The sequence below is a fragment of the Schistocerca cancellata genome, chromosome 2 (genome assembly GCF_023864275.1).
Source record: "Schistocerca cancellata isolate TAMUIC-IGC-003103 chromosome 2, iqSchCanc2.1, whole genome shotgun sequence".
Taxonomy (NCBI): Eukaryota; Metazoa; Arthropoda; class Insecta; order Orthoptera; family Acrididae; genus Schistocerca; species Schistocerca cancellata.
The window spans coordinates 872,217,436-872,240,956 of record NC_064627.1 but is presented as its reverse complement, the minus strand read 5'-3'; the positions used below and the strand labels follow the sequence as shown (position 1 = coordinate 872,240,956).

The 23,521-nt window shown below is 43.5% G+C and overlaps 1 protein-coding gene across 5 annotated transcripts in view; it reads left to right on the top strand.

Moving 5' to 3' along the window:
* The first annotated feature begins 325 nt into the window (after positions 1-325).
* The window catches only part of LOC126162830 (cryptochrome-1-like), a 183,799-nt gene continuing 160,603 nt past the window's right edge, over positions 326-23,521 (top strand). For 3 of the 5 annotated variants that reach the window (XR_007535120.1, XM_049919591.1, XM_049919594.1), the window contains exon 1: positions 326-705. Coding sequence is in view for 4 of the 5 variants with exons in the window: in XM_049919591.1 (XP_049775548.1) it covers positions 533-705 (173 nt within the window). In the remaining variant the exon portion in view is untranslated. The remainder of the gene's footprint in view (positions 706-23,521) is intronic. The other 2 variants (XM_049919592.1, XM_049919593.1) reach the window with 1 other exon arrangement.

Below are 23,521 nucleotides of genomic sequence, written 5' to 3'. Positions count from 1 at the left end.
ATGATCCTTGGTATACATCTTGATCTTTCGAAATGGCGTAGAGAGATATCTGCGAGACAACAGCATCACCAACGAGCGACAGCGCTCTCTTTTGTTTAGCCGGATGCCGCTGCCGACAGATCCAAGGAGCGACGCTGCAAAACGTGCTGTTTCCGTATTTTTAACGGCTGCGGTAAACACCTTCGCAACACGCGTTGCTCGCTTCTCCCCCACCTCCGCCGCCTCTCGCAGTCGATGGCCACGCCGAGCTCAACGTGACTTCTCGTACCACGTGACCGCTGGCTCCAATAGGGAAGCGGCTGACGTACAATGTCACGTTGCATGCAGCGTGCTGACTTCGCCCGCCACTGGGCGCCCACCGCGTACGTTTCGAGAAGTGTTCAACGTTTGGCAGCGAGCAGCTGTGTCCCTGACCCGCCTCACAACTTTTGTTAGAGCAAACGCAGCGTCGACAACTGCCCGCCGTTCGTGAAGAATGCCAAGATGAGCTTCGCTTCGCATCCAGTGAATCAGTGTCCGGGATAAATCAACTATGTGTGCGAAAACCACTCAAGAACACACTGTGCATTGGTTCAGAAGGGGACTTCGTCTACATGACAACCCTAGTCTGCGTGCGGGACTCATAGGTGCGACGACATTTCGGTGTATTTTCATCCTGGATCCTTGGTTCGCGGGTTCATCTAATGTCGGCATTAACAAGTGGAGGTGAGTGCTGAAGTCAACAGTTAATTTTCATGTTCTTAAGATGCTCCGTTTTATAAACTATTTTTGCCTTTTGTTTGTTTGCCTGATTTGTATTTTATGCAGTAACGCTTTGTTCAGTTCTCTCCCTCGCTGTAGCTGTGTCAATGCTAGATTTAAGTTTGCATACGTATTGTGAATCTGTAATAAACATTTCTTCTCTTGTGACGCAACTGACGATAACCGTTGGTTTTTCTCAGTGTATTTTCCTTGCAGATGTGTTGTTCGCCAGTGCTTAAGCTGGATGGTTTGACCTTCATACGTGTATTCTATTACAAGAAGTGAAAGTCTGTGCTCAGAAACGCAATTGTGTTTGAAAGGATGTGCGTAATATTGTAGTTGTTTACACACCAACATGTTTTTTGTAGTGTATCACTGGAAACAGTCGATGAACTTGATTCATTCAGTGTTAAAGCGACCGAATAATAGTTGTCGTATCAGTAAGTGGATACCGGAAGTAATAAGACGAAGTACCTTTTACGATGTCCTGTTGACACCTATCAGTTGGCTGTCACTTCTTCGTGTTCAAAATTTATTTCAGTAATGGCGCTCCGTGGCGATTAGTCATCACCTCCAGTCGCCCACCGTTTAATGTTTGCGTCCGCTACAGCGCGAGTGAGGGGCTAGGTGGGGAGCTAGGCCAGGTAACGCAGCATCATTTGTCATTGTTGCAACACAAGAGGCATTCCAAGAAAGATACTATCACGTCTACCTTTTGTCACAATAATAGTACCTCTGTAACTCAGCAGATTTTCTTGTTATTGTGTACATAATATCGCACTCGAAAGGGTGGGGCAATAGTACGAAGCTGTCAGTGAGAAAAGGTTTACAGAACGAGCGTGGGCTTTAATTCTAGTAATTAATATCTCCCTTGGCTGTTTATTTATCACTGACGTGTAATATTTCTCTCAAATATGGTAAATTGTTTCATCTATGAAACGCTTTCCGCCTGTGAGCCTGTACTCTTGATGAACATTTTACTGTGCAGTGGTTGTTCTGAAAATTGAAAGTATTGTTGGCGATTGTGTATGTCGATGTGCCTCCATAAATGCTTCTAGTTGGTGTACGACTCATCATGATAAATGACTGGATTCAATACGTGAGAAATGACGGGATTCGAGACATTGTAGGGGAATATCAGATCTTTACTTGCGGAACAAACCATAGCGAATATCTTAGGATTAGTGTGTAGAAGAAACGAAATTCAGAAATAAATTAAGAATTTGCATTTTTAAGTGTTCACAGAAAAGTAAAAACTTTGCAAAGTCCACCCATGACAGAAATTTATTAGATGTTAATGGCAACAAACAGACCCTATCTCTTTTACAATGTTTCTGAGGCACATGTAACAAAAAATATTATCGAAGAACAAAGGGCAACTAAAACAAATAGTAATTCTACATGTTAAGTGAACTAGATAAAAAGCCAGTAGTTTCATATTTCACAGAGGAATTTGAAACATTGAGCACTGGACAATGCCTCCAGAGGTATTATAGCTCAGTTCAGGACAATTGTTGATCAAGCACTAGATGGGTACGTGCCTAGTAGATAAGTTCATAATGTGAGGGACGCTGAGTGATGTCTGTAAAGAAATTCTAAAGAAACAGCGGCTGCTGCACCATAGGTACAAAACAGAACGCAAGTCCATAGAGGGACGCCAAATAAGGCGCGTTGGCTGTCAAAGGGGCAATAACGAAACTTTCTGTGACAGTAGCAATACCTTCTCGAAAGGCTACCCAAAAAACGCTTATAAATTCTGGTAATATATCAAAACTGCTAGTGGTAGCAGAGTGAGGGTCCAGATTCAATGATGACACAGAAACGGAAATTGAGGGTAGAAAGAATATTCCGTTTTCAAGTGTTCCCTTTCAAAGGATGATGTAGGAGTATCGCCTCAGTTTAATTGTTGCATCACTTCAAAGGTGAGTGATAGTAGTCGTGTCAGTGAGATTGAGATACAAATGAAATTATGAACTGGGACCTGCAGGAATCACTATCAGATTCTACACAAAATTTATAGCTGGGCTACCCTCATTCTTAGCCATAATATACTAGATCTCTCCTACCAAAAAACTGTGCCTAGTGGTTGGAAGAAATCGCAGGTCATGCTCATCTACAAGACAAATAGCGGAAGTGATATACAAACGAAAGTACGATCACATAGGTTATCATAGCAGATTTTTTCTTCCCACTTACCTTATGATACACAAACAAGCAGTTGAAAATACACATATCATCTTTCTACACCCCTTCATCGTGCGTTGCATGTTTGGAAAGGGATCTGTCATCTGGTCTTGGAGGTCTATATATGCCATCCACTCCTTAATGATGTCGAAGGGCACTGTAAACTACTGCTTGCAGGTCTTCAGAATCTGAATCACTGATATACAAATTACTTCCTTATCACTGTTGAAAATAATATCATCAAGTTTCTGTAAACCCCCCTCCTCATCATCACCACGAATTACCCTCATCGCCTTGTTATTTGTTTACTAAGATCAGCTACCACTGACGCACATGGCCGTGCTTCGTTTCAGAATACATTTAAGAGCCATCTTTTGGTTAGAAATTGAATTTCAAATTGCGTGATACACACTGTGCTGTCTTACAATACATTTACTCATTACCGCTTTCGTTCATGGACTATCTTCACATGGCATACCTGCTGTCTAGCCAGGGCAGTATAGGCAATTGTTGGCTTGAAAACGTAAGAAAATTGATACTTAACGCCGTAATTCAGGCTTAACCAAGCAGAAAACAACATTAGAAACATGAAACCATGTAAGTGCACAGAATCATGATTGTGCCTCAATAATGGTGCTATGCACTTACTGGTCTTACTTTTTTTCATGTTTTCTGCTTCGTTGAGCCTGTATTATGGCTTTAAATAACAATTTTCTAACGTTTTCATGTCAGCAATGGCTTATACGTTCCTGGTTAAATAGCATGTACGCCATGTGATGCTGTCACAGCATGTATTCTTCCACTATGAAGATGGTCCATGATGGAAACCGGTAATGAATAAATGAATTGTGAGATGGCACAGTGTGTTATCATGCATTTCCCCAAATATATCGATGCTGTTGAAAGTTGTCTGAAAAAAAAATTAAATTTCAAACATTCATATAAAGAAGGGCGCATCTGCAAATTGATCTCATCATACGTTTTAAATGCCATAGCAGCTTCATGCGATTCCAACTCGTCATTTGCTGCGACTGGGTGAATAGATATTATCAACAGGCTCAATCGTAGGTAATGAAGGTGATTTCTTCTTACTGGTAGATTAACTGTGAAAATGAAGTCGGCCTAGAAAGGAGGTTGTTAAAAAGAAATTGTTTGATTCATCCTGGAATATTGCTCAAGTGTGTGAGAACTGTAACAGATAGGAGTAACAGGAGATATTGAATGTATAGCAACAAGGTCAGGTCATGTGGTCACAAGTTTGTTTGCCTCGCGGAAATGCTGAATAATCTGGACTGGCAGGCGCGAAAACCATTTACGTTTAGTGAACCAATATTAACTGAGGAATCTAGTCTAGCACAACCCTCCTACATATCGCTTCCGTATAGACTGCGAGAACAAGTTAAGAGTAATTACATTCCGAACAGAGGCGTTTGAGCCGTCATTTTTGTCGCGCTCCAGACGTGACAGGAATGGGAAGCAACCCTAATAAGCGATGAAGTGCCCTCTGCCGTGCGCATCACTGTAATTTGCAAAATACGGATGCAGATGTCTTTTCTCAAGGGAATAACAAATACAGCTTGCCCGTAAAATTTTCGAATAATCTCATGGTGAACTTGCACTCCTAATTTTGTCGCAAGCACATTGTGCTAAAATTTGGTTCAGCTGCGAAGAAAGCAACCAAGGGATGAGAAGTCCTATCTGAGGAGGACTGTCTGTTGACAGTAGCGGAACTTTTATTTATCTGTGTAACGGAAAAAGCATGTGGTGGTAAGTTCCTATGGGACCAAACTGCTGAGGTCATCGGTCCCTAAGCTTACGCACTTCTTAATCTAACTTTCGCTAAGGACAACACACACACACGCACACACACACACACCCATGGGAGCCGCGCGAGTCATGGCAAGGCACCTCAGACCGCGTGGCTAACCCCCCCCCCCCCCCCCCCCGACCACCACCACCACCGTGAAAAAGCAATGTTAACAATATTTAACAGTCTACACATTTTTCAATGATATGTGCAGTACGGTTGGTGAGCAGCTTAAACCAGATGAAAAGTCCTCGGTTGCATTTGGGGAAGTACTAAGTGTTCTGCAGTCTTTTAACTGATAGGACGCAGCTTTATCATAGATAAGTCTCGTATCAGTGGATTAATATTCTGCATCGCCATTTTTTTCATTTCCAGTCTGCAGCGGGAAATGAGGAAAACTGTTATGACACAAATTTATCACTGTTGCGGACTGTATCGTAGATATATTATAGATCAAGGTTCGCATAGAACGACATACCGATTGGAAGCTCGATGATGTCGACATTGTAATCTTATCCGGCATTCTAAATGCTCCTGTCCAATGTGCACTCAATTCGTTTTTCCGTGGGGAATGTGCAGGCTGTTTCAAAATGTTCATCCGGTTTCACAAGACTGTATCTTCTCCATGAATGAAGAACTTTAGGACTATTAAATAGTAACTCACCAGTGAACCAGTCAGTTTCAGAAGGTTGTATATAAGGGGCAGTCCAATGAAAACGAAACAGAAGAAAAAAAGTAAGTTAACATTTTATTATTTCAATAGGAATTGCCCTAACTGTTGATACATTTGTACGACTGTGAGGCAAGACGTTCAATGCCTTCATGGAGAAATGTTTGCAATTGTCTACAGAAGCATGATTGTACGCAGACGTGCACCTCTTTATCCGAAGCGAATCAACGGCTATGATTGTCTTTCTTCACGGCTCACGCTGGAAATCGCATGAGGAGAGATCGGGACTGTACAGAAGAAGTGTAAGGGTTTCCCAGTGAAACTTCTGCAGCGTACTCCAAACAATCTTGGCAGCATGTGACCTTCTGTTTGCTTCGGGAGAAGAGCCGCTTTTTCGTACCTGCCTCGTTTTTATTTGACTGCCACATATATTTTTCATGCATGTACATACAACCTTGGAGTACATTGTTTTTAGGCCCAAAGCTGGCAGCTTTCCCTAAACGTAGATAAATGTAATATAATGCGCATACATAGGGGCAGAAATCCATTCCAGTACGATTATGCCATAGGTGGTAAATCATTGGAAGCGGTAACGACCGTAAAATACTTAGGAGTTACTATCCGGAGCGATCTGAAGTGGAATGATCACATAAAACAAATAGTGGGAAAAGCAGGCGCCAGGTTGAGATTCATAGGAAGAATTCTAAGAAAATGTGACTCATCGACGAAAGAAGTAGCTTACAAAACGCTTGTTCGTCCGATTCTTGAGTATTGCTCATCAGTATGGGACCCTTACCAGGTTGGATTAATAGAAGAGATAGACATGATCCAGCGAAAAGCAGCGCGATTCGTCATGGGGACATTTAGTCAGCGCGAGAGCGTTACGGAGATGCTGAACAAGCTCCAGTGGCGGACACTTCAAGAAAGGCGTTACGCAATACGGAGAGGTTTATTATCGAAATTACGAGAGAGCACATTCCGGGAAGAGATGGGCAACATATTACTACCGCCCACATATATCTCGCGTAATGATCACAACGAAAAGATCCGAGAAATTAGAGCAAATACGGAGACTTACAAGCAGTCGTTCTTCCCACGCACAATTCGTGAATGGAACAGGGAAGGGGGGATCAGATAGTGGTACAATAAGTACCCTCCGCCACACACCGTAAGGTGGCTCGCGGAGTGTAGATGTAGATGTAGATGTAGAAAGTTATCATTTACCATTCACAAATGTACACTCTAAGACAAAAAAAGAGAATTGGCTGAATGGGATGCAATCGGGAAGTGTGATGGACATGTACTGATAAACAAATAATTATAATTAGAGAAAAATTGGATGATGTATTCAAGAGAAAGAGCTTCACAAATTCAGCGAATCAGTAACGCGTTGGTCCACCTCTGACCCTTAATGCAAGCAGTTACTCGGCTTGCCATTCATTGATAGAATTGATGGATGGCCTTCTGAGGGATATCGTGCCAAATTCTGCCCCATTGGCGCATTGAAGTGTCAAAATCCAGACATGGTTGGAGGGCCCTCCCCATAATGCTCCAAACGTTCTCAGTTTGGGAGAGATCCGGCGACCGTGCTGGCCTAGGTAACAGGTAAGCACGAAGACAAGCAGCAGGAATTAGCGGCGTGTGCGGGCGGTCACTACCTTGCTGAAATATAAGCCCCGGATGGATTGCCATGAAGGGCGACAAACAATGGCTAACATCGTCAGCTTATCGCTGTAAGGATGCCTTGGATAACAACCAAAGGGGTCCTACTATGAAAAGAAATGGCACTCCAGACCATTACTCATGATTGTCGGGCCATATGGCGGAAGATAGTCAGGTTGGATCCCACCGCGTTGTCTAGGGCGTCTCCAGACAGGTCTTCACTGGTCATCGGGGCTCAGTTGGAAACAGAACTCGACACTGAAGACAATTCTACTCCGTCCAGTGAGATTCTAGCCGAAGACGTGTCTGGAGACGCCCCGGAGAACAATTGGGTACCAACTTCATTGTCGCAGCCCTACAGCGCGACAACCAGGAGTGATGGTCTTTGGTGCCATTTGTTTTCATAGCAGGAGCCCTTCGGTTATCATCCGCAGCACCGTTACAGCACAGCGGTACTTCAACGATATTCTACGCCCCAGTTTGTTGCCCTTCATGGCAAGCCATCCTGGGCCCACATTTCAGCAAGATAATGTCCCCCCGCACGTGGCAAGTGTTTCTACTACCTGTCTTCGAGCTTTCCAAACCATACCTTGGCCAGCAAAGTCGCAGGATGTATCCCCAATTAAGAACGTTTGGAGAACCATGGATAGAGCCCTCCAACCACCTCGTGATTTTGACGATCGAACGCGCCAGTTGGACATAATTTGGCACGATATCCTCAGAAGGACATCTAACAACTCTATCAATGAAACTTCCTGGCAGATTAAAACTGTGTGCCGCACCGAGACTCGAACTCTGGACCTTTGCCTTTCGCGGGCAAGTGCTCTACCATCTGAGCTACCCGAGCACGACTCACGCCCCGTCCTCACAGCTTTACTTCCACCAGTACGTCGTCTCCTACTTTCCAAACTTCACAGAAGCTCTTCTGGTCGAAGTAAAGCTGTGAGGTCGGGGCGTGAGTCGTGCTTGAATAACTCAGATGGTAGAGCACTTCCCCGCGAAAGGCAAAGGTCCCGATTTATAGGCTCGGTCCGGCACACAGTTTTAATCTCCCAGGACGTTTCATATCAACGCACACTCCGCTGCAGAGTGAAAATCTCGTTCTGGAAAAACCGTCAATGAATTCCAAACCATAAAACTGCTTGAATAGGGGCCAGAGATGGACCTACGAGTTTCTTGATCAAATCACTTTTTTTCTGAAATTATAATCATTTGACCTGACGCACGGCAAACATTCAGTCGATTCAGTCGATAGCCAAATTCGCCTCATACTTCTACGAGAATATGTGGAGTTATTGCATCCATTGCTGTTGCCATGCGCCCCCACAGTTCATCTGAAGTTGTAAGGATAGGCACGTAGATGAAGACATTCTACAGCGTTGAAGTGCGAAATCCGTACGCACCTTCCTCCTGTAGGAGGTGTACTGCGACAATCTCGGCGAAAATCATGTCGCACAGTTGAAACTGAATTGCATCTGTTTAAACGGGAAAGGCAAAATGGTTCAAATGGCTCTGAGCACTATGGGGCTTAACTTGTGAGGTCATCAGTGCCCTAGAACTTAGAACTACTTAAACCTAACTAACCTAATGACATCACACACATCCATGCCCGAGGCAGGATTTGAACCTGCGACCGTAGTGGTCGCGCGGTTCCAGACTGTAGCGCCTAGAACCGCTTGGCCACCTTGGCCGGCCGGGAAACCCAAAACACTTTTTGTTGTGGGCATCTCGACCCGACTCACTTTGGGTAACGAAATGGCGCCGTGGTAAACTCTTGTAATTTCGGTGCATGAGTCAAAACTCACCCCAAATTTCTGTCTTCATTCACAGATAAGATATAATACTGCGATTATGAAACCATGGGAGAGGGACGACAGTAAGTAACATTTTGTGTAATGTAGCAATTAATGTATCCACCTGAAGATGAATCTGTTACAATGAATAAATCATTATATCAAAGCATTTCTTATTTACAATTTGCGGCGCCATTCCTCTGCGAGAAGCAGCTTCAACCCTCAACACAAACATGTTTCAGTCATCATCAGTAGAACCAGATGGCGTAATGGCTTGGTTTTATAATAGGTAGTTTACATTATTTTTCATTTCGTCACAACTACCCTGCTGTATTATCAAGAAAGGTACTGGGATAGTAAATTCATTCACGTCCGATTTACGACTGACAGGAGGGATGAGTAGTGTGACAGCTGACGATTACGATGCCGTATTTGGGACTGTGAGCTAAACTGCACGCGATGTTTCGTGATGCCGTTGACCGCTTTGCTGAGAAGCAAAGTAAAAGATTGTAATTTTACCTGTAACGCGCGGGATCTGTTGAAATAAAGAAGTTTCGAAGACGTTTCTAGAGTAGTGACAGTCCACTGATGTTGTTGATTGATGAGGGCAAGATCAAGAATGGTCGACACTGAGTAATTAGGTGTCGTGGGATAAAGAACATCGTATTTTTGTAGTTTAACGAACAAAGGGAAACATTTTACCGCCAAACTGTAGTTTCGTTTACTTAGTCAGGTACGTTCAAAATGGTTCAAATGGCTCTGAGCACTATGGGACTTAACATCTGCGGTCATCAGTCCCCTAGAACTTAGAACTACTTTAAACCTAACTAACCTAAGGACATCACACACATCCATGCCCGAGGCAGGATTCGAACCTGCGACCGTAGCGGTCACGCGGTTCCAGACTGAAGCGCCTTTAACCGCACGGCCACACCGGCCGGCCCGTCAGGTACGTGACAGATCTGTTATTATAATTAGAATTATAACGCTTGCAGTACCAAATCCAGACGGCCGTATTAAGTGATTCACTGCGTTGTGCAATGCCATCCTCCCTACATAAATTCGAAGGCCTAAAACGGTAGATTTCTCATCACACAACCAGTGGTTTGTCAGCTGCATTTTAACAAGCTCTGTATCCGTTTTGGAGACACTCTAGAATAGGAACGTTGTTACACTCTCTCTTGCATTCTGTCGGGAAATACGTTTTTGATGAACTGTGCAGCTTTCTTGTAAGTTTCGTGTGCCCTTTGTAATAATATCTTACGTTCTGTTCTTTGATTAACTGTTATAGCGGCCGGCTATATATATATATATATATATATAGTACCGCTTTCTAATCTCCACAGAGGAACTCCGGTACTCTTGCGGAGCCTACTAGGACTCCTGAGAGGAAACATACCGCGGCCAGTGTTTTCAGACTGAATGTCTAACTCTGCAGAGGAGTGTGGTTTTTTTATGAACTTTCATAATTTAATTGAAAGCTATTTCCTCTTGTGTTTTTGCATTCAACGAAGGAGAAAAAGTATACGTCGAATGTACAACTATGTCTGACCTTAGATCCACCGAAACATGTTGAAATGCGTCACATTGAAGTAAAATATATGCTAAAGAAATACGTGCTCATGCCATATATATAAAAGCCTTTCGTAAAAATTCTTTGTGTTGCTCCATTGCCTCGCCGGCCCTGAACTTTAAACTGCTGCCAAAAAGCCTTCTGTCTGTGTCGTGTGCCATGTCTCCATTCGGGGTTCACTTGTTTGAGTCGTAAAATATTGACTTTGTTGTACTTTTTTCCAATCAAGCGGTGCTCTTGGGATAAAGGTCAGCCTCGGGAACAAACGTGATAGTCCTCTTGCTCCTGTTTGAGAGTTTTTGAGTTTAAACTCCAATTCGATCTTCTGGATTTACAAGCTTACCGACGTCTCTGTAAATGAATTCACATTGAGAGAAATCATTCTAGAGGTTCGCTGTTATTCCCTCTCCAACCGAGTTACTTGCTGCGCCTTAAAACTGTGGAACAGATATAACTGTTTAAGCTGCCGTCTTTAAGGGCTTTACAGACCTGGAAAATCAGCATATTGTACATTTCACGTTACCGGCCTTAAATCCTAGTCAGGCAGAAATGCGGGTGATGGGAGTTTAGCGGTTTAAAATTCTTCCTCTTTCTATTCTTTTTTCAAAATTCGATTTGCAGAGTTTCTCCCTTTCACTCAGCACTTTGAGTTTGAATTTAGTTGTTGCTGATGATGACACGTTAATGTCTTTGCCTAGTCATAGTATCAAACTATTGGACGACATATGCAGAATGCCCTTGTTTACTGGACATATTTTGTTGCTTTGATCCATACTCTAAATGCTCCTCTCAAAATATGTAAAGCAAAGAGCTTCCAGTAGGAGAGATTAGTTCGAAGATACTATACACTTGTTAAGTTAAGCATCTTAGAGCTCATGTTTACTAGACTTTTTTGCTTCGAATGATCGTTCCAATCATATTCCTGAGTTTATGATTTTGGTCGTGGCGTTTACTGAACAGCTGCAGAATATTTCAACGAAGATAACAAGTCATTCGTCAGCTGCATATGAGAACCTTTGTTTGGTTCATTTTACTGGTTTCAACAGTTTTAACTATCTTCTTCAGAAGTGAAATAGGCTCAAATCATTGGTAAGCCAACTTCGAAATAAAAAAACTAAAACTCCGCGCGAATAGGCCGACCGCCGTGACATCCGCAGCCCACAGACGTCACTGGATGCGGATATGGAGGGGCAAGTGGTCAACACCACTCTCCCGGCCGAATGTCAGTTTACGAGACCGGAGCCGCTACTTTTCCATCAAATAGCTCAGTTTGCCTCTCAAGGGCACCCCGCTTGCCAACAGCACTCGGCAGACCGGATGGTCACCGATCCAAGTGCTAGACCAGCCCGACAGCGCTTAATTTCGGTGATCTGATGGGAAGCGGTATTACCACTGCGGCAAGGCCGTTGGCAGCGTAAAAATAAGAAGACACTACCGCTCGATTCTTATTGTCTTACCAATGATTTGAGCCTCCTGAGGCTGCCAATTTAAACTGTTGAAATCGGAAAAGTGAACCAATGAAAGGTTTTCTTGTGCAACTCACGCCTGCCTTTTTATCTTTGTTGAAATACTCGTAGATATTGGCTACTCCTCCTGGGACGGCCTTTATATGTATCTGTGGTCGAAGGACCACATCATCTATTGGTGCTTAAATTAATGAAATAAAAGTTTATTAGACGTTATATTCACATAGCACAAGAAAGTAAAATAACGCATTTAAAAAAGTGCGAGGGAGAGCTAAAAAGGTAATGCCTCCGAATTTTCGGTTGAGGTATTACATGTCATACTTATTACTCGGTCGACTGTTCCGCTTCGCCGACGGAAATTGCAAGCCTCTGCCGCTAGACTCCGAATTGTGGCTTGTAACGTGACAGTGCGAAACGTAGCTATGTCTGTACTTGAGAGACCCGCAGAAAACTGAAAGCACGACCTCGAAGAGTTCGTGCACCTCAGTTCCGACTTGGTCCCATCCGATTTACATCTGTTTTCAGAACTTGAAGAACACCTTCGAGGACTTCACTTTGACAGTGACGAGGCGGTGCAAGTAGAGCTGGCCGTGGCTCCGTCAAAACATTCTACAGTGACGGCATCAATAATCTGGTCTCTCGGTAGGAGAAATGTGTGGTTCGCCAGGATGACTATTTTGGGAACTAAAAATGTAGACATGAATAGGTATAATGTTAATGAAGTTTAATTTAAAAAGCTTCAAGAGTTTTCATAGAAAAAATTCGGAGGCATTTCTTTTCACCGCGCCCTCAAAGTACATGTTACTGACTATGGGCCTCACGCTATTTTAAACCGGTCCTGGTCAAAACACTAAATGGGTGACCATTTCCTCCTCTTGCATCGTGCAGTGGAGCCTGACGCAGGAGCTGGGTGCGTCGCAGATTGTCTTCAGGCTATCACGTTCCTCGCGCGCTTGCGTTACGCAACGACCGTCCACGGTTAGCGACCGCTGAACTGACACCGACTCGTCACCGCCGCCGGTTACTGCATCAAACGTAACCTCTCCCGGCACGCCGTGTCTTTTTTTTTTTCGTAACGAGTTCCTACGGTACGCCATCGAGAATTCCCAGACGACCAGCGTACTATGGCCCATGTAATGCCGCGTCTGTTATTTTCCTGCCTGAATGAACTTCAACCTTTTTCGTCTTTTGAGAAAGTTAAGTGCAGTTCCTGCTAACAGTTATCACTCGGTTAGTCGTAATGTCGTGACGAAGGAAACGCATCTCGCAAAACTAGAGAGCAATTCCCCTCCTGTGTACCTTCATGTGCGTTTCTAGTATTGTCGCTATTGTCGACGGTACATTATTACTAGTGATGAAAAAGTAACGGCTAAATTTTGTAACGTATTTGGTAATGTCGAGATACCTATCCGTTAAAAAGTATTCGTTATTCGTTACTTTCGTTACTGAATGTCATTACGTACGAGTTGTTGTTGTTGTGATGGTTTGATGCAGCTCTCCATGCTAATATATCCTGTGCAAGCTTCTTCATCTCCCAGTACCTATTGCAACCCACATCCTTCTGTATCTGCTTAGTGTATTTATCTCTTGGTCTCCCTCTACGATTTTTACCCTCCACGCTGCCCTCCAATACCAAACTGGTGATCCCTTGATGCCTCAGAACATGTCCTACCAACCGGTCCCTTCTTCTTGTCAAGTTGTGCCACAAACTCCTCTTCACCCCAGTTCTATTCAATACCTCCTCATTAGTTATGTGATCAACCCATCGAACCTTCAGCATTCTTCTGTAGCACCACATTTCGAAAGCTTCTATTCTCTTCTTGTCTAAACTATTTATCGTCCAGGTTTCACTTCCATACATGGCTACACTCCATACAAAAACTTTCAGAAACGAATTCCTGGCAATTAAATTAATACTCGATGTTAACAAATTTCTCTCCTTCAGAAACGCTTTCCTTGCCATTGCCAGTCTACATTTTATATCCTCTCTACTTCGACCATCATCAGTTATTTTGCTCCCCAAATAGCAAAACTCATTTACTACTTTAAGTGTCTCATTTCCTAATCTAATTACCTCAGCATCAGCCGACTTAATTCGACTACATTCCATTATCCTCGTTTTGCTTTTGTTGATGTTCATCTTGTACCCTCCTTTCGAGACACTGTCCATTCCGTTCAACTGCTCTTCCAAGTCCTTTGCTGTCTCTGACAGAATTACAATGTCGTCGGCGAACCTCAAAGTTTTTATTTCTTCTCCATGGATTTTGATACCTACTCCGAATTTTTCTTTTGTTTCCTTCACTGCTTGCTCAATATACAGATTGAATAACATCGGGGAGAGGCTACAACCCTGTCTCACTCCCTTCCCAACCACTGCTTCCCTCTCATACCCCTCAATTGTAAATAGACTTTCGCTCCCTGTATTTCACCCCTGCCACCTTCAGAATTTCAAAGAGAGTATTCCAGTCAACATTGTCAAAAGCTTTCTCTAAAGCTACAAATGCTAGAAACGTAGGTTTGCCTTTCCTTAATCTAGCTTCTAAGATAAGTCGTAGGGTCAGTATTGCCTCACGTGTTCCAATATTTCTACGGAATCCAAACTGATCTTCCCCGAGGTCGGCCTCTACCAGTTGTTCCATTCGTCTGTCAAGAATTCGCGTTAGTATTTTGCAGCCGTGGCTTATTAAACAGATTGTTCGGTAATTTTCACATCTGTCTGCACCTGCCACCTTTGGGATTGGAATTATTATATTCTTCTTGAAGTCTGAGGGTATTTCGCTTGTCTCATACATCTTGCTCACCAGATGGTAGAGTTTTGTCAGGACTGGCTCTCCCAAGGCCGTCAGTAGTTCTAATGGGATGTTTTCTACTCCCGGGGCCTTGTTTCGACTCAGATCTTTCAGTGCTCTGTCAAACTCTTCACGCAGTATCGTATCTCCTATTTCATCTTCATCTACATCCTCTTCCATTTCCATGATATTGTCCTCAAATACATCGCCCTTGTATAGACCCTCTATATACTCCTTCCACCTTTCTGCTTTCTTTTCTTTGCTTAGAACTGGGTTTCCATCTGAGCTCTTGATATTCATACAAGCGGTTCTCTTTTCTCCAAAGGTCTCTTTAATTTTCCTGTAGGCAGTATCTATCTTAGCCCTAGTGAGATAAGCCTCTACGTACGAGTATGTTTTGATATTTCAAATGTTTTTTATTCCAGCCTCTCATCACAATATCAATTTTTTAGACGATGACCATCCTCAGATCTAAAATATATAAATATATACATCTAGTGAGCAGTATGTCTTCCAACATAAAACAGCAATATGTATCACAATATACTGTTATACAACCAGGGAAATGTACAGATAAAATACGGTATAACGTACCTTTTTTACATCATGTTCTAAAGTGATAAGGCCATAATGCCATCGTCAAAACATATAAATATAATCAGCACAGCATCGTCACATAGATGTAAAATAAGGTGTAGAATAGGCCACATCGTCCACATAGTGATTATTGCAACTGGCTACTGAAGTACAGTAGCAACTAGAAACCTGTTTGCCTACTTCCTCCCTAGATGTCGCTACTGTGGGATTACTTAGATGTAGTCATCATTTACGCAAAAGAACATAATTTATAAAAACACATTAGGTAAAATGCATGTAGCAGACTTATTAAAATTGAAGACTATCATAGAAAACAATTGTGATACATTAAAAGATGAATGCAGTTATCCACATAAAATTATTAAAAGGAAATATATTAAGAGAATAGGTCCGGCCCTTTTTGGTTCAAATGGCTCTGAGCACTATGGGACTTAACATCTATGGTCATCAGTCCCCTAGAACTAAGAACTACTTAAACCTAACTAACCTAAGGACAGCACACAACACCCAGCCATCACGAGGCAGAGAAAATCCCTGACCCCGCCGGGAATCGAACCCGGGAACCCGGGCGTGGGAAGCGAGAACGCTACCGCACGACCACGAGATGCGGGCCCGACCCTTTTTTATGGTGAATTTACGGTCAACAATTAATATACGTAATACATTGCCTGTGGGAACCTATAAATTGCTTATGAAAGATAAAATGTCTGTATGACAGCTCAAAAAGAGACAGATCAATGATCTGCCGCTAGGATATTATGTAGGCGCGCACCGATCGTAGGTATGAATATGTGAGGCATTATTTGGTTTTCGTAGTACGTTATCAAATAAAGCAAAGCAGGCGTTGGGCACGAAATCGCTTTGTCCATTGAGTAGGCTAGTTGGCTTATGCTTTTTGGCTTTGTAAATCCCCAACTCCTCCAACAAGTCGAGAGCGCGACCCTTCTCTGCCCTGTGTAAAATACGCATAAAACTCTCGACATTGCCTACAGTGTGGCCGGTTTCTGCTAAATGCATTCCTAACGCCGTTTTGTTATGTGCTTGCAAATGCTCCCTGAATCTAATTTGAAAAGAGCGGCCAGTTTGACCGATGTAAAATTTGTCACAACTACTACAAATGATTTTGTAAACCCCAGAACCGTCAAATTTATCAGAGTCTTTACTCAAACTATGTTTTACACGGAGTTTCAGAGTGTTGTTAACTTGAAAACCACATCTAACCTTAGATTTATTGAAACACTTTTCTATTTGTTGGGACATTTTTCCGTAAAATTTCATTGGAATAGTTTTCAGGTTTTCTTTATTCTTTCTTTTTTCTAGATGATTGTGGGTCTGCCTATTATTTACTTGATATTTGTTATGGATACGCCTCTAATTGAGCATGTCTCTCGACCCAAATGACACTTCATTCTACTGCCTGGCTCTTTGAAAAAATATCGAAGTTAGTTTCTTTTTCGCAATGTGACGAGTGAGTGCACTTCACAATTACAAAATATACTAAATTATCATTAACGTGAACTCTATAAGAATAGTATAACGAGTCATTGAAAATAGAACTAATCTCTCCAGACAGTTCAGGTCACAAATTAATTTTACACTCGTACTGAACATTTTGTAAGAAACGTAGGAAGGCCAAAGTAGTTGTTCCCGGAAACATACTCACGCCATCTGCTGCTAGCGCACGGCGTTTGAATTCACAGGACCAACGAAACATACCTGGGAGATCTCGACGTATTATTGCTGTCATAAACTTGCGTCACATATTCAGTAAAATAATCATAGGTTATCTTTTGGTAGGACGCTCAAGGAAAGGAAACTAAGTGGCGCATGCCAGACGAACTAAAGAATTAGAAATAAAACTATCTTTTACATTCAAGTGTTCTTCCATACCGCAAAGTACGGACCATGGTCGCCAAAGGGCTGAAAGGAAGGAGAATATCATCATGATTTCTCTCTTAGATTTTAATGGGGTGATTTATAAAGAAAAAGGAAGCAAAATGAAACCTATAGAGAACGCATTTAGCAATAATCTCAAATCCACTGCAGCGGATGATTTGAGTAGTTTCTACTTGTATATTCTGCGTCGAGTAGCTCATTTTATCTGTCTACATTCAATTTTTTTATGTGTCTACATTGAATTTAGATCTCAGGTGCCTTGAGACTTACCTTTACTTACGTGGTTATAGACTAGTGTTCCAGCCAGTCCACAACAGCCGGCCCCGGTGGTCTAGCGGTTCTGGCGCTGCAGTCCGGAACCGCGGGGCTGCTACGGTCGCAGGTTCGAATCCTGCCTCGGGCATGGGTGTGTGTGATGTCCTTAGGTTAGTTAGGTTTAAGTAGTTCTAAGTTCTAGGGGACTTATGACCTAAGATGTTGAGTCCCATAGTGCTCAGAGCCATTTTGAACCAGTCCACAACGTATAGGTTGTTCTTGATATAGGAGTCGTGTGCCATTTAAAATGAGTATCAAGTTAACTACATCAGGGCTCGTTATACTTGCAGCAATTTTTATTTTTTATTTCATTTTTTTATGACTATAAACGTCTTTAACTTGGGAGAATGACCAATCGCTAGATGAACTTAAGTAATATTCGGTACTGTAAAGAATATTTCTCTTAATTATCGAAAATAAAAAAAAATACCTTACTAGATGGCACTGCATCTACGGATGAAAACAAAAAGCCATCGATGTGTACCTTGACAAAAGATGAAACTCTGCTGGTGATATCATTCCTAACGCCTGCCGTCGACGTAACAAAACACCCATGTGTGTCGCCGTGATGAATTATTGATCAGTCTTTCGGATAACTTGCATGAAGTGCAGTGAAACCCCTGTCAACGTAGATGAATTACTGGGAAACACACTGACATTACTCCACGCGATGCTGTTATTGCCATGTAAGCTTTTATGCAGTGAAATATGGAAATATTTCTTCGAGTGATACATCCACGCTCCTAATTCACCTTACCGCTTTCATTTTGCGTGGGAAGAACGTATGACAAGTAACTTATGAGGTGTCATTTCTCTGATTTTCCATTCGTCGTCATATCGTGAGAGGTATGTAGGTGAAGTAATATTGCCTGTAACTTCCTGGTGCGTACGGCTTCCGAATTAACAACAATAAATGCAAGACCGCATGCTGGCTGTGCTGTGCTGTCGTACCTCGATACAAAGGATATTCGATTTTCGCCCTGGCCAGCATGTTCTGCAGATATATCCCCCCCTGCTCTTGGGTTTCTGCGATACTGGCACACCACCACTGATGACGCAGAGTTGAAGCAGCATTACGTAGTCGAATCTGCCCAAGCTGTGTTCGCGTCGATGCCTCACGGGCAATGTTGTTGCCAGAGGAGGCAGCGCTGTACAAGTTTCGGGCCTGTATGCACACTACAATCACCTACAAGTATAATAATGTAGTCTTACTACTATACTGTATACGCTCGATAAGGTAAAATTCTTTATTTGCCATGCCTTCAGATGCTGTATTTTTAATAACCACCAATGCATTAATCCAGTTTGGTAAGAGCCTGAGGCTGACGAGCAATATTCAATGTTCTGTGAAAAGAATGTTTCACAAGACATCTTTTTCGTGGATAAATTACATTTCCTATAAGTAGTCAGTTCGTTGAAAAATTTTAATTTTTGGTTTATGCAGAAATAATATTTGGAATTTGTCGTACAATTTATTAAATTTGGCCGACTGGAACCATATTTAATGTAATCTGTTAGTCGGACATTTTTATGATTGCATAAAATATTGGTCAGTTAAAAATATCTCACGAATCATAGGGTCTAGAATGCTGTAGAATGGTTTAAATTCTAATGGAAACCTTGCTGCGTAAGTTGGTAGGACTGGCATAACAGTTGTGATTCTTGTTTACGTTGTGCATGCGATATCCACCGCTGTCTGATGACAAGACTATTAGGAGTCGTCTGCCAGACATTTCCATCAGTCAACTCTCGGAAGTCATAACAAGCTCGGAAAGTAACCTAGATGGCATGATAAAGACTGTGTGGGCAACGTTTTTCCATAAAAGAAAGACAAATCTGTGCACACCCTTCGTCTAGACGAGTGGTGTAAATATACTACTGTACGTGAAAAGTGAAACAGAAGCAATGGTCTCCAAAACGCAGGGATAAGAAGACGTGTTGAACAGTGATTTAACTGACAGAGGTGGTGTGCACATAGGCCCAGCAGCGCCCTCTTATGTCTGGTCGGACAGGTCAGTGTATGCAACGCTTAGTTGGTACGGAGCCGTCGTACGAAGTGGAAACGCAACGTGCCACTCTTGCCTCACCGACAACACAGGTTGGAAGTTCGGAATGTGACTGCGTTTGAACGGGCAGAATAATTGGGCTCCGGGGGGCGGATTTGTCGTTCCGTGACATTTCATCTCGTACCGGGCATGCTGCTTCACCAGTGAGGCCTATAGGGAAAAAATGGAAAGAGGAAGGCCATACACGGCGCAGAGACGGTTCTGGATGACACAGTGCGACCACAGCGCGAGATTACCGCCATCTTGTTCGCTTGGCCGTAACGGACAGGACAGCTTTGTCCGCACTGTAGGCGCGATGGAGCAGTGCAACAGGTGTGGGCATGTCAGCTTAACAACGGTTCGATGCCGTCTTTTGAGGACTGGACTGGTGGCTGCATGCCGTTGCGTCGGCTTCGGTTAACCAGAATCCACCAACGCCGCAAATTGCAATGGGCATATGAACGCCGACACTGGCGTGCTGAGTGGCAAAATAAATGTTTTCGAACGAGTCGCGCATCAACTTGTCGTACAGTGATGGCCGCATACGCGTTCGACTCCGTCCTGTTGAACGCGATCGGGTAGACTGTATTGTTGAGCAGTATAGGCGCCAAGTGTGACAGTTTGGGGCGCCATTGCCTACAACACGCGTTACCCCCTTCTACACCTTGAGGGTGACCTAAACAGCTACCGCTACATCGGGGAAATTTTACAACTCGAGGCACTGTCCCTCCAGCTGGCCGTTCCATATGCCATATTTCAGCTAGGGAAACACCGGCCGCGTGTATCGATGAATGTGCAAGCCTTCTTCAAAGAATGCTGGGTGCCACTGCTTTCATGGCCTTCCTGTTCGTCTGACATGACGCCCATCGAACATGTCTGGGATATGGTCGGTTGGCAACTTGTTCGTTCAGGTCCTCCTGCAGCCACAGTTATTTCGCAGACGCGAGTACAAACCGTGTGGCAGAGTATTCCCCAGCTGCCAGTTGCCTATCCACTCGCTCTTTGATTCAATGCCACGACAATATAGCGGCTCTGATTGCAGCATGTAGTGACGTTACTCCTACTGAATTTCCTCAGTCGCAGTACATATACAGGTCTGCAATGATAATCATTTGTGTTGTGTCCCTAATCGGTGGAATAAATTTCATTCTGATAACGTCTGTCGGTGCTGGTGTTACATTTTTTCCAAACAGTTGTGTATAAAAGAGCTGAATCATCTGGAAATTCAGATAAGTTCACCCACTAGAATTCTGCCTGTTATGTCGGCAATAAAGCCAGCTTTTGGAGATTTTGCAAATCCAGATCTATTGAAGAAATGTCTGACAGGCAAAACACAAAATGTGGCTGAGGCATTCAACAGCTATCGCATTTTACTTCTTGTTTCTATTAAAAAGTGAATTTTAATGTAATAAAAAATACAACCGAAAAAATTCTGTGTTAAGTCCTACAATATACACTACTGGCAATTAAAATTGCTACACCACGAAGATGACGTGCTACAGACGCGAAATTTAACCGACAGGAAGAAGATTCTGTGATATGCAAATGATTAGCACGCTGCAATTTTCTAGCGTTGCGACATATCTATATACAACACCATTATCCGACATAGCCTCATGGAGTTTTCGTCATTATCCACAAGATCCTCTATGTACAGGGTGAACAAGAATTCCACTGACAAAGTTCAAGAGGTCGCTCAGAGATATCTTGTAAGTATTTTGATGTAAGGAACCCACGTTCTTCCGCCGAGTTGTTATGGAGTAATAATGTAATTATGATTTGATGCTGAAGTCTTCTTGGCTTGTCAGTCAAGGCCCATTCAGCGACAACGTTTCGACAAGTTTCCTACTCGTCATATTCAGGGGATGTGAAAGGGGCGAAGGCAGCGGATGGAATAAACAGGCAGCTCCAGGACGCTACGCCAGGACACTCCAACATGTCGGGAGTCGTCCCCCTCCCCCCCGCCACCCACCATCCCTTACCCCTCCCCCCCGCACCCCACTCCATGCGGAAGCGCGCGATTGTCCCAGCTGTTGCGGACGAGGCAGAGGAGCCTGCGATCCAGCGGCTATAAAGATACGAAACGGGCATGAACCCAAAACATCGCCTGAAGACAACGAGTAGGAAATTTGTCGAAACGTTACCACAGAACGACGCCTTGACTCAGCTGAAAATCCGAGAAGACTTCTTCATCGAAATTCGCAGAAATAGCCTGCAGTCCCAAATAATTATGATTTATTCGGTTTGTTACCACAATCGCCCTTTTTCCTTTGAAAATACACCACTAGCCATTAAAATTGCTACACTACGAAGATGAAGTGCTACAGACGCGAAATTTAACCAACAGGAAGAAGATGCTGTGATATGCAAATGGTTAGCTTTTCAGAGCATTCACACAAAGTTGGCGCCGGTGGCGACACCTACAACGTGCTGACATGAGGAAAGTTTCCAACCGATTTCTCATACACAAACAGCAGTTGACCGGCGTTGCCTGGTGAAACGTTGTTGTGATGCCGCGTGTAAGAAGGAGAAATGCGTTCCATCACGTTTCCGACTTTGATAAAGGTGAGATTGTAGCCTATCGCGATTGCGGTTTATCTTATCGCGACATTCCTGGTCGCATTGGTCGAGATTCAATGATTGTTAGCAGAATATGGAATCGGTGGGTTCTGGAGGGTAATACGGAACGCCGTGCTGGATCCCAACGGCCTCGTATCACTAGCAGTCGAGATGACAGGCATCTTATCCGCATGGCTGTAACGGACCGTGCAGCCACGTCTCGATCCCTGAGTCAAAAGAGGGGACGTTTGCAAGACAACAACCATCTGCACGAACAGTTCGACGACGTTTGCAGCAGCATTGACTCTCAGCTCGGAGACCATTGCTGCGGTTACTCTTGACGCTGCATCACACACAAGCGGGCCTGCGATGGTGTACTCAACGACGAACCTGGGTGCACGAATGGCAAAACGTCATTTTTTCGGATAAATCCAGGTTCTGTTTACAGCATCATGATGGTTGCATCCGTGTTGGGCGACATCGCGGTGAACGCACATTGGAAGCGTGTATTCGTCATCGTCATACCGGCGTGTCACCCGGCGTGATGGTATGGGGTGCCATTGGTTACACGTCTCGGTCACCTCTTGTTCGCATTGACGGCACTTTGAACAGTGGACGTTAGATTTCAGATGTGTTACGACCCGTGGCTCTACCCTTCATTCGATCCCTGCGAAACCCTACATTTCAGCAGGATAATGCACGGCCGCATGTTGCAGGTCCTGTACGGGCCTTTCTGGATACAGAAAATATTCAACTGCTGCCCTGGCCAGCACATTCTCCAGATCTCTCAACAATTGAAAACGTCTGGTCAATGGTGACCGAGCAACTGGCTCGTCACAATACGCCAGCCACTACTCTTGATGAACTGTGGTATCGTGTTGAAGCTGCATGAGCAGCTGTACCTGTACACGCCATCCAATCTCTGTTTGACTCAATGCCCAGGCGTATCAAGGCCATTATTACGGCCAGAGGTGGTTGTTCTGGCTACTGATTTCTCAGGATCTATGTACCCAAATTGCGTGAAAAGGTAATCACGTGTCAGTTCTAGTATAATATATTTGTCCAATGAATACCCGTTTATCATCTGCACTACTTCTTGGTGTAGCAATTTTAATGGCCAGTAGTGTACTTTCACAACTGTGAAGAAACCTGTAATATTCAATAATTAAAACGTACAAATAAAGACACAAAACACACAGTAATGCAAGACCCTCAGACAACATACGTACACTTTGGTTATAGTGTGATAACTAGGTTCTGTCAGTGTGTAGTATAGCATGTAACAAATGCAAAACTGTTCCCTTAGAAGTATTGTTCAAAATTTCGTCCACCATGATCACGGCAGGGCGTACAGCGACGCATCGTCGACGTTTTTATACGCTCAAAAATTCCAGGAGTTTGGCGTCTATTTCCGCGGCTGGCCC